The sequence below is a fragment of the Triticum urartu genome, chromosome 2 (genome assembly GCF_003073215.2).
Source record: "Triticum urartu cultivar G1812 chromosome 2, Tu2.1, whole genome shotgun sequence".
Lineage (NCBI taxonomy): Eukaryota > Viridiplantae > Streptophyta > Magnoliopsida > Poales > Poaceae > Triticum > Triticum urartu.
The window spans coordinates 18,422,699-18,434,234 of NC_053023.1; the positions used below are offsets into that span (position 1 = coordinate 18,422,699).

At 53.7% G+C, this 11,536-nt stretch overlaps 1 protein-coding gene across 1 annotated transcript; it reads right to left on the reverse strand.

Moving 5' to 3' along the window:
* Nucleotides 1–481: 481 nt before the first annotated feature.
* On the reverse strand, nt 482–1,601 carry LOC125540715 (transcription factor WRKY45-2-like). Its single transcript, XM_048704296.1, has 2 exons — nt 1,241–1,601; nt 482–1,134 (listed from the first exon to the last, which is right to left on the reverse strand). Exons 1-2 carry the CDS (start codon nt 1,483–1,485, stop codon nt 525–527), a joined length of 855 nt encoding a protein of 284 aa, XP_048560253.1. The 5' UTR covers nt 1,486–1,601; the 3' UTR covers nt 482–524.
* Nucleotides 1,602–11,536: the final 9,935 nt, after the last annotated feature.

An 11,536-nucleotide genomic window follows, 5' to 3' on the forward strand; every position in this document is an offset into this window, starting at 1 on the left:
ATGGGAGTGGTCTGGATTTGGCTTTGCCCGACAAATATACAAAAGGAAACTCTTCAAGTGAGGACCCAAAATCATCCCCGAATATTCAGGTTGTTCGCAAACCCTAAACTCCGCTCATATCTGAGGTGGAAATGGGGTTGCCCGGACGTATCCGGACAGCCCGCAACACCCGGACAACTTTTTTTTTCCTCTCTCTTTTCTTTCCCACCAATCAAATGCATTTGTATGGAAAATTAGAGACAAACGGATGGTGAACATTGCATGCATCGATAAATAAGATTTCCGTGGGTATGTATAAAGACATTGTTTGGACGCGTCCGTGGAGAAATGGGCGTTCAAAATAGCCTAGTATGATTCCAGAGGCTCTCCGGTACGCTTCTGTGGTGAACATGTGCGGTGACTATGTCGCCCACACTTCTCCCCTAATAACTCTATCTAGTAGCCATGAGATGTCGCCCACACTTCTGCCACTGGACGAGTATTTCACCGACGGAAGGAGAGAGTATTGGCAAAAGTGCAACATGCTATCGGTACAGTGTAATGTCGTCGACATCGAAGAACTCGCTAACGTAATCAAAGGAGCAGTCGCCGAAGAAATCCCAGTCAGAGGAGACAGAGGCCGAAGGGTCCCATGCCGCCGATGACGAGGAGGAGGAACCATGGATGTCGGCGGAGGAGCTCAGCTCGGCCACTTTCCCCACCCGCCGCAAGTCTGACAACGGCGTTGACTCAACTTTGGCCACCTCGACTGGGAGCTCCTCCGAGCGTGAGGTTTTTCCACTCCGAGCGTCACCGTCGTCAGGCCGTGGCGAGCGGCTGCCCCCGGACCCAAAGTCGAGGATCTTGACGTCGTCCAAGGCGGAGATCGCCTCGGTACGGTGGCAGCAGGTGTGGTCGGCGAAGTAGGTGAGGACGTAGAGGGGAGGGTCGTGCTCCTCCGACCGCTGGACCTGCCTCCTGGCCGGGCAGCCGCCGGCGTCGAGTGTGTAGGCGCACCTGAAGTAGTGCCTGGGGTGGTCGCTGCCCCGGATGCCCTTCTGCCCGTACTTGGTCCACACGAAGCCGTCGTCCCAGTTTTGCTTCCTCTCCACCCTCGTCGGCGTCGCCGCCGTCTCTCCGCTGCTCGTACGCGTCCTGAGAAAACACAGTGGTGCATGGTTGGCTAGTTGCTCGACGTGTACGACTGTGTACATAGAAGGTCATGTAGCAGCAGTACTACTTCTGAGTTAGCAAGCTGTACCTTCGTTTGGGCCTGGTTGTCTGAGTGGCTGCGCCGTGGAGCCCCAACTTGCGCTTCTTCCGGCCTGGTTTGCCCTGGAGGGCGGCGAGGGCGCGGTCGCAGCAGCAAAGGATCTCGGCGGCGAGCTCCCGTATCCCGGCGTGGTCGTCCTGGACCTGGAGGAGGGCCTCGAGGGCGGCGGCGGACTTGCGTCCCTGCGCCATCAGTTCGGACACCCGGGCCGCCGGAGAGACTAGTGCCGCCATGTTCTCCCCTCTGCAACCGGGCTGCTTTCTCCCTCTGTGTGAGCGCGTGTGTTTGCTGAAGCTAGCTGGTTTGGATCTAAGCTGGCGGGAGAAGGTCCCCTTTTATATATACAAGAGATCTAAGCATAGATTGGGTACTCCATACTTAATCTCGATATATATACGTCAGTTGCTGCCGGTTGCCAGCTATAGGTAGCCGGAGGAAGCGATCGAGGGTCGACGAATGCACATGCCAAGCCGATCGATCCAACCATTAATTATTCTTAGTTATTACCTACTCCATTAACAAAAACATAATCGATTCGTTGACGCACGCGCCGCTTTTATTTCATACTCAAACAACGCGGTCATGCTCCCACTTGGAGTGAGTTGGATCGACCGATGATGCATGCATGTTGCGGTGTTGCACGGCGCGTCGTTTAGCGACTACTACTACTTCCGAGGGTTCACAATGCAAATGCAAATGCAAATGCATGCACGGGCAATCATAGATAGCAGTACAGAACTACAAATCGCAGGGGAATTTTGTTAGTTAATGTACTGGCCGTCCAGAAGAAGCAAAAAGATCTATATGTGGCACACACCCACCCATGCATCCATCAGCAGGTGGCGTTTTCCTTTCAGAATGCCTCATGTACGTGTGCCGTCTCGTTGTAATAGTATTAATTGCTTAAGCTTGTCCATCCATAATCTAGAACAGGAGTTTACCGTGGCCCACTATGCTAAGCCCAGTTGGCAACTTGGGATTAGAAAAGCGTGTGGTGCTACTAATACCATGGGCGGATCTAGCAGGCATGACAGTGGTCTCGACTAAAATAGGCTCCATTTAGTTTTGCAGTTGGTAGTTGGCTTCGTTCGGATTGGTTTGGATGTCCGGCATGATACAGGGGTGTTTGTTTTCAGAGACTTTTCGGTGTAGGGATGAAAAAAGTCTTTTTTAGAAACTTTTTAACCAAATAAGAGGGACTACTAGAGAATAAAAGTTGCATTTTGAGACTAAATGAAGAAGACTCTTAAGGAAAGTCTTTTTTGAAACTTTTTAGGACTTTTCCAACAATGCCCCTCCCTACACCCATTGCCCGCCGCCCCAGTGTTGTTTGGTTGTTATTTTTCTGTATACTAGGGGTAACATGGTCATTTAATAACTCTAGGGAGGGACTATGGACTTTTTAGTCCCTGAAAACAAACAGGGATTGTTTAGGGACTAGAGACTTTTTAGTTGGGACTAGAAAAAGTCCTAGGACTTATGAACCAAACAGGGCCATAGAATATCAAGTCGACAATGGGTTTTTTTAGTTCTAAACTAGTTTAAACTTAGTTCAAGACACCACCCGATCGCAGCCCGGGTGGCGCCGACGCAGGTGCTCCTAGGGCGGCTGCAGCTCGGTGCGGGCTGGCCGAGGGCTCTCCGGTGCAGCGGCACAGGCATTGCCTGCGGGGCGACGTGGTGGTTCGGCCCAGATATGGGCCCTTGGGGCCCATCTGGGCTGTTGCGGGCCAGCGGTCCTTCACACGGCGATGACGCTCCCTGGTGTGGAGGTTGGGTGTCAGCAGTCTTCGGGCGGTGGCAGTGCGGTTAGCCGGCGTGCTGCAACGCGACGACGGGGCTTCGCGGGCCCGTTTTGGCCGGTCGGGCCAGTAGGGGCCTGGTTTGCCCCGGTCGACACATCTGGTCGGTTGCTGCTGTGTCGGTGGAGGATGTTCCCTCCAACGAGGCTACCATACTACTACCCCCGTCTGTGGTGTCCTCTTCTTCTTCCTCTTGGCCTCGTGTCGGTGAGGACGAGTATGGCTCCAAGACCATGGTGGAGCATGATGGTGGGCGGCAGGCTGGGTGGAGCTCGACGGAGCGTCCGGCATGGTGGTGGTTGTCTTGGGTTGGGAGAAATCCCCGGCGGCTTGTCCGTCTCCGACGTGGTGATGCATGTGGGCGCCGCCATTCCTTCCTGAAGGGTGTCAGGTATACCCCTTCCACACCACCCTCCGCATACCAGGGGAAATCCCAGGACTAGTCCGGGCAGCAGTGGCGTCGTCGTCGCATTCCTTCTTGAAGGTGTTGCTCGGTGCGCGACACTTCAGAGTGCTAGGAGTGCGGTGGGACATCTCCGGAGGGCACATCGGTTGCCGGTCATCTTTGTTTCGTTGTTCTGCCTATGTCGTCATTTGTTATCTTTCTTCTTTCTCTCTCGTTTTTTCTTCGGGCTTCGTTGTGCTGCGGCCCCAACGTGTTTGTTGTATAGGGTGGTTGCTTTATAATATGAAGTGGGGGAAAACTCTTTATCGTCAAACTTAGTTCAAAACTGCGACACTTATTTAGGATGATTTTTCTAGAATGGTAAGACGAAGTCACAACAAACATTGTTCATCAGTGGAATAGCGGGCACATAATCGATCGCAACACCTATTGATCAGTAGGGCATGTTACTCCTTCACTCTGAAGGAAAGAAAGAAAGGGAGAGAACGTTTCTTCATAAAGAGGAAGAGGAAAGTATGTTTATCTGGATGGATAGGTATAAGGTAAGCTGCCAGCTAGCCTTGCTAGAGGAAGCAGCTACGGAGGGTCGACGAATGCACATGCCAGGGCTAGGAATTGTTAACCAAATCGATTTGTTGAAGCACGTGCCGCTTCATGCACGCGGTCACTCACTCACTCACCCCCTTGGCATTCATGTTCCCGCGTTGCACGGCGCGTCGTTTAGCTTAATGAACCATACTCTTTGGGACGCATCCATGGACTGGCCGAACGATCGAGGACCTCATAACAGGCGAAAGATCTATATGTGGCAGGCAACCACCCATCAGCAGTTTGCACGTTCCTTTCAGGATGCCTCATGCTGGCCGTTCCATGCAATTAGTGATGCTCCAGTATCTAACGAAATTTAAGCATGTCAATCATCGAGGAAAGGTCCCACTGTTTAAGCTAAACACAGTTGGCAGCTTGTCATTAGAAAAACACCTCGTGCTGCTGCTAATACCATGGGCGGATCTAGCAAGCATTGGAGTGGTCTCGGTTAATATAGGCTCAACTTGGTTGGTTTCGTTCGGATTGGTTTGGGCGGGCTGATATGATGCTACAAACTATATTGGCTAATTTATGTCAACAAATGAAGATGATTTAATGCTAAAATTCAACATGTTAGTATTCATTATGTAGTATAGTAGAATCATAAGATGAAGTCACCACAAATATTGTTTCATGCACTAGATATTCATATGCCTTGTGAGGGCCACCGTGTCGGTTAAGTAACTGACAATGGAACAATAGATTTTTTTTGCGGAAAATTTCCGATCTATTCATCTTCAATCATGGTAGTACAACGAACACCAAAAATAATAAAAATTACATCCAGATTCATAGACCACCTAGAGACGACTACAAGCACTGAATCGAGCGGAAGGCACGCCGCCGTCATCGCCCCTCCCTCGACAGAGCCGGGCACAATTTGTTCTAATAGACAGTCGGGAAGTCGTCGTGCTAAGATCCCATAGGACCAACGGCCCAGAACAGCAAACGCCGCCGATGAAGAGAATTTTAGATCGGAAGGACCCAACCTGAAGACACATGAACAAAGACGAACAAAGACCGGATCCGATCGGATCCATCAAAGACAACCACCGACCAAATCTCGCGAGATCCGCCAGAGACACACCTCCACACGCCCTCCGACGATACCAGACACACCATTGGGACGGGGGCTAGGCGGGGAGAACATGAAGATGATTTAATGCTAAAATTCAACATGTTAGTATTCATTATGTAGTATAGTAGAATCATAAGATGAAGTCACCACAAATATTGTTTCATGCACTATAGATATTCATATGCCTTGTGAGGGCCACCGTGCCGGTTAAGTAACTGACAATGGAACAATGGATCTGGATGTGCGTGTTAACACGGAGGCAAGGGATTATCCACTTTCTTGACGAAAACAACTAACAATAAAACATGAAATTGGCGCATGGAAAGGCAAACATAAATCATCATATTTCAAATAAGAATTAGCCTACTGGCTGGAATTGGTTTGATGGGAGAGCGACAACCTGGAGCACAAGCAAATGCCAAGATAAGGTTACTCTTTTGTGATATGCCACCCAGTAATAAGGGATCAAGCATGATTTTATTGATAATAGCTTCCAATACGACCAATTATAAGTGAACTATAGGTCTCGATGTAGTAGTATGATATGTGGTTATTTTTCTACTTTCCATGTTGTATCATGTGTGCTAGCAAATGATCTAGGTACTAGCACAACAATCACCAATGTTTGGATCCTGATGGTTCCAGGTCGTTGCATGTACGGAATACTTTTAAATCCTAGAATAAACATTTATATCAAGGTATGTCGGCATTTTTCATTTTTAGCAATATATGATCATTACACTATTTGAAACTGTTGATGGGTCCTACCATGACAGGCCCATATAGGGGCTTCAGACGATTAGGGGCAATCCATCACTTAAGGCAATGAACAGCAGCTCTCCTCTCAGGAATAGCATCAAGCATGCATTGACTACTGCACGACATTTGTGCTAGAGTCTACTGTGCGGTAACATTTGGAGACATGTGTGATAAGTAAGTCACCCACATTTCTACCATAGCTAGGTGCAATGAGGTGTGTAAATAGGTATGTTTTGTATGTCGTAGTGGGTGTGATGAAGAACGTGATGGCAACAAAGATGTTATGCAAGACATTGGAAGTGCTCCAGGCCATTGTGATACTGTTGATGGTGGCTCTCGTAGCTCTTTGTGCGAGGTGGGCGAGGGTTTTAGCTTTCCGGTGTTGATGGTGGCTCTCCTAGCTCTTTTGCGAGGTGAGCGAGGGTTTTGGCTTTCCATGTGCAGGAACTCCTTGCGGAGGCAACAAATTTGGTACTATTGAGGCAATGTTGGAGAGTAGTAGTGGTTGAGGCAAACCTTTTCCGTGCAATAGGTTACCACCATGGCATTGATACAAGTTCATTGGTATTTTTTTTCATGATTTTAGATTTAGCCTAGGGTGTTTTGCCCTCAGATTGTTCCTCTGAACAACTATAGGCTACAAGGATCCTAAGTTTCACTACCAGAAAAACTGGGGTTGCTGACGGCCCCCGTCGGCATCTATGGACCTATGCCGACGGCCAAGGATAGGCCGTAGGCGTAGAATAGCCGTCGGCATACATCCATCTATGCCGACGGGGCCGTCAGCATAGACGAGGCCATCAGGACCGCCCGAGATACGCCTACAGGGCCCGTCGGCATAGGACAGGCCGTCGGCATAGCCCGGCCCCCCCTACCCAGTCAGCGCTGACCATTTGACGGCGTTGACCCTACGCCGACGGGCGGTAACGGCGCCGTCGGCATATTTTGCGGCAGGGTATGCCTACGGCACTAGCATCGGCATAGGCCTCTGCCACGTCATTGATCCGTGTTGCACGCCACGTCATCGATCCGTGGGACAATCCGTGTGGTGCAGATATGCGACGGCCTGGCCGTCGCATATGTGTATTTTACTTTATTTTTTATTTTTACTTTGTTTTGTTATTTTTACTTTATTTTAGTTTTTGTTTTTTGCATAAGATAATTATGCCTTATCTAAAAAAACATACCCGATGGTATATCGATTGCCCCCCGTTACGAACGTCGCTATCGCCGTGTCACGGAGGGGGGAAACGGTCGACACGGAAGGAATTCTGGTTGGTGGGGGATTCGGGGTGTAGCTATGTCACCGAAACATCGCACGGGTCCCGATGCATATGTGAAAGTGTTCATGCATGCGTAGACGCCCGTCTTGGGGCTCCGGGGTGTGCCCCCCCTCACGGACGGCGCTGCGCCGGCACCTGGAGAGGGGGAAACGGACGCGTCGGGTCTACACGGAGGGGATCTTGCTGTGGGTCTGGCCCGGATGTCGCTCTAAAGTGTTCCTATGGGCTGACCTAACACAACCGGGTGGGGAGGTCCACTGGTCAAAGCCCGTCCGTGCAAAGTCAAAGGGCTAGATCCCGTGGTCAAACGCTACAGGGTTAGGCGGGATGGGGGCACTGGGGGGTAGCAATGCCACCGGAGCGTCGCACCGGCCCTCATACATGTGGGGTGGTGTGGTGGCATGTCCGAAGAGGCGGGACGCGTTCTCCGGGGCGTGCCCCCCCTCACGGACGGCGATGACACGGTAGTAGACGTTCTGCGGTAACGATGCGGCGTCAATATTATAAATACTCGGAGCGCGATAAAATCATGAGTTTTTTTTGCAATGACGTGGGCACATGTGCTATAGGAACGATGGTATTTTTTCATAATTTTTGGTGATGGAGAAGTATCCGAAAAATTCCCTCTACGCGGATTGCCCTTCGCGCGTCTACGCTGTGGCCAGCGGCCTCCGGGGGCTAGCATGCCGCCAAATCTTGCGTAGGCGGCCTCTCACAAGTCTGAAAGTGTTGTGGTGGTTGCAAACGCCCGGCACGCGTGTCCGGGGTGTGCCCCCCCTCACGGACGGCGCCGCCGCCCCAGGCACCTGAGGAGGGGGGAAACGGACGCGTCGGGTCTACACGGAGGGGATCCTTGCTGTGGGTCTGGCCCGGATGTTGCTCCAAAGTGTTCCTATGGGCTGACCTAACACAACCGGGTGGGGAGGTCCACTGGTCAAAGCCCGTCCGTGCAAAGTCAAAGGGCTAGATCCCAGTGGTCAAACGCTACAGGGTTAGGCGGGACGGGGGCACTGGGGGGCGTAGCAATGCCACCGGAGCGTCGCACCGGGCCCTCATACATGCCGGGTGGTGTGGTGGCATGTCCGAGGAGGCGGGACGCGTCTTCGGGGCGTGGCCCCCCTCACGGACGGCGATGACACGGTAGTAGACGTTCTGCGGTAACGATGCGGCGTCAATATTACTAAATACTCGGAGCGCGATAAAATCATGATTTTTTTGCACGACGTGGGCATGTGCTATAGGAACGATGGTATCTTTCATAATTTTTGGTGATGGAGAAGTATCCGAAAAATTCCCTCTACGCGGATTGCCCTTCGCGCGTCAACGGCTGTGGCCGGGGGCCTCCAGGGGCTAGCATGCCGCCAAATCTTGCGTAGGTGGCCTCTCACAAGTCTGGAAGTGTTGTAGCGGTTGCGAACTCCCGGCACGCGTGTCCGGGGTGTGCCACCCCTCACGGACGGCGCCGCCGGCGGCACCTGGAGGGGGGAAACGGACGCGTCGGGTCTACACGGAGGGGATCTTGCTGTGGGTCTGGCCCGATGTTGCTCCAAAGTGTTCCTATGGGCTAACCTAACACAACCGGGTGGGGAGGTCCACTGGTCAAAGCCCGTCTGTGCAAAGTCAAAGGGCTAGATCCCGTGGTCAAACGCTACAGGGTTAGGCGGGACGGGGGCATTGGGGGTAGCAATGCCACCGGAGCGTCGCACCGGGCCCTCATACATGCGGGGTGGTGTGGTGGCATGTCCGAAGAGGCGGGACGCGTCTCCGGGGCGTGGGCCCCTCACGGACGGCGATGACACGGTAGTAGACGTTCTGCGGTAACGATGCGGCGTCAATATTACTAAATACTCGGAGCGCGATAAAATCATGAGTTTTTTTGCACGACGTGGGCACATGTGCTATAGGAAAATGGTATTTTTTCATAATTTTTGGTGATGGAGAAGTATCCGAAAAATTACCTCTACGCGGATTGCCCTTCGCGCGTCTACGGCTAGTGGCCGACGGCCTCCGGGGGCTAGCATGCCGCCAAATCTTGCGTAGGCGGCCTCTCACAAGTTTGGAAGTGTTGTGGCGGTTGCAAACGCCCGGCACGCGTGTCCGGGGTGTGCCCCCCCTCACGGACGGCGCCCGCCGGCTGGGGGGGGAAACGGACGCGTCGGGTCTACACGGAGGGGATCTTGCTGTGGGTCTGGCCCGGATGTTGCTCCAAAGTGTTCCTATGGGCTAACCTAACACAACCGGGTGGGGAGGTCCACTGGTCAAAGCCCGTCCGTGCAAAGTCAAAGGGCTAGATCCCGTGGTCAAACGCTACAGGGTTAGGCGGGACGGGGGCATGGGGGTAGCAATGCCACCGGAGCGTCGCACCGGGCCCTCATACATGCGGGGTGGTGTGGTGGCATGTCCGAAGAGGCGGGACGCGTCTCCGGGGCGTGGCCCCCCTCACGGACGGCGATGACACGGTAGTAGACGTTCTGCGGTAACGATGCGGCGTCAATATTACTAAATACTCGGAGCGCGATAAAATCATGAGTTTTTTTTGCACGACGTGGGCACATGTGCTATAGGACAATGGTATTTTTTCATAATTTTTGGTGATGGAGAAGTATCCGAAAAATTACCTCTACGCGGATTGCCCTTCGCGCGTCTACGGCTATGGCCAGCGGCCTCCGGGGGCTAGCATGCCGCCAAATCTTGCGTAGGCGGCCTCTCACAAGTCTTGGAAGTGTTGGCGGTTGCAAACGCCCGGCACGCGTGTCCGGGGTGTGCCCCCCCTCACGGACGGCGCCGCCGCGGCACCTGGAGGGGGGAAACGGACGCGTCGGGTCTACACGGAGGGGATCTTGCTGTGGGTCTGGCCCGGATGTTGCTCCAAAGTGTTCCTATGGGCTAACCTAACACAACCGGGTGGGGAGGTCCACTGGTCAAAGCCCGTCTGTGCAAAGTCAAAGGGCTAGATCCCGTGGTCAAACGCTACAGGGTTAGGCGGGACGGGGGCATTGGGGGGTAGCAATGCCACCGGAGCGTCGCACCGGGCCCTCATACATGCGGGGTGGTGTGGTGGCATGTCCGAGGAGGCGGGACGCGTCTGCGGGGCGTGGCCCCCCCTCACGGACGGCGATGACACGGTAGTAGACGTTCTGCGGTAACGATGCGCGGCGTCAATATTACTAAATACTCGGAGCGCGATAAAATCATGAGTTTTTTTGCACGACGTGGGCACATGTGCTATAGGAACGATGGTATTTTTTCATAATTTTTGGTGATGGAGAAGTATCCGAAAAATTCCCTCTACGCGGATTGCCCTTCGCGCGTCTACGGCTGTGGCCGGCGGCCTCCGGGGGCTAGCATGCCGCCAAATCTTGCGTAGGCGGCCTCTCACAAGTCTGGAAGTGTTGTGGCGGTTGCAAACGCCCGGCACGCGTGTCCGGGGTGTGCCCCCCTCACGGACGGCGCCGCCGCCGGCACCTGGAGGGGGGAAACGGACGCGTCGGGGTCTACACGGAGGGGATCTTGCTGTGGGTCTGGCCCGGATGTTGCTCCAAAGTGTTCCTATGGGCTGACCTAACACAACCGGGTGGGGAGGTCCACTGGTCAAAGCCCGTCCGTGCAAAGTCAAAGGGCTAGATCCCGTGGTCAAACGCTACAGGGTTAGGCGGGACGGGGGCACTGGGGGGTAGCAATGCCACCGGAGCGTCGCACCGGGCCCTCATACATGCGGGGTGGTGTGGTGGCATGTCCGAAGAGGCGGGACAGCGTCTCCGGGGCGTGGCCCCCCCTCACGGACGGCGATGACACGGTAGTAGACGTTCTGCGGTAATGATGCGGCACCAATATTACTAAATACCCGGAGCGCGATAAAATCATGAGTTTTTTTGCACGGCGTGGGCACATGTGCTACAGGAACGATGGTATTTTTTCATAATTTTTGGTGATGGAGAAGTATCCGAAAAATTCCCTCTACGCGGATTGCCCTTCGCGCGTCTACGGCTATGGCCGGCGGCCTCCGGGGGCTAGCATGCCGCCAAATCTTGCGTAGGCGGCCTCTCACAAGTCTGTGAGTGTTGTGGAGGTTGCAAACGCCCGGCACACGTGTCCGGGGTGTGCCCCCCCTCACAGACGGCGCCGCCGCCAGCACCTGGAGGGGGGAAACGGACGCGTTGGGTCTACACGGAGGGGATCTTGCTGTGGGTCTGGCCCGGATGTTGCTCCAAAGTGTTCCTATGGGCTGACCTAACACAACCGGGTGGGGAGGTCCATTGGTCAAAGCCCGTCCGTGTAAAGTCAAAGGGCTAGATCCCATGGTCAAACGCTACAGGGTTAGGCGTGACGGGGGCACTGGGGGGTAGCAATGCCACCGGAGCGTCGCAC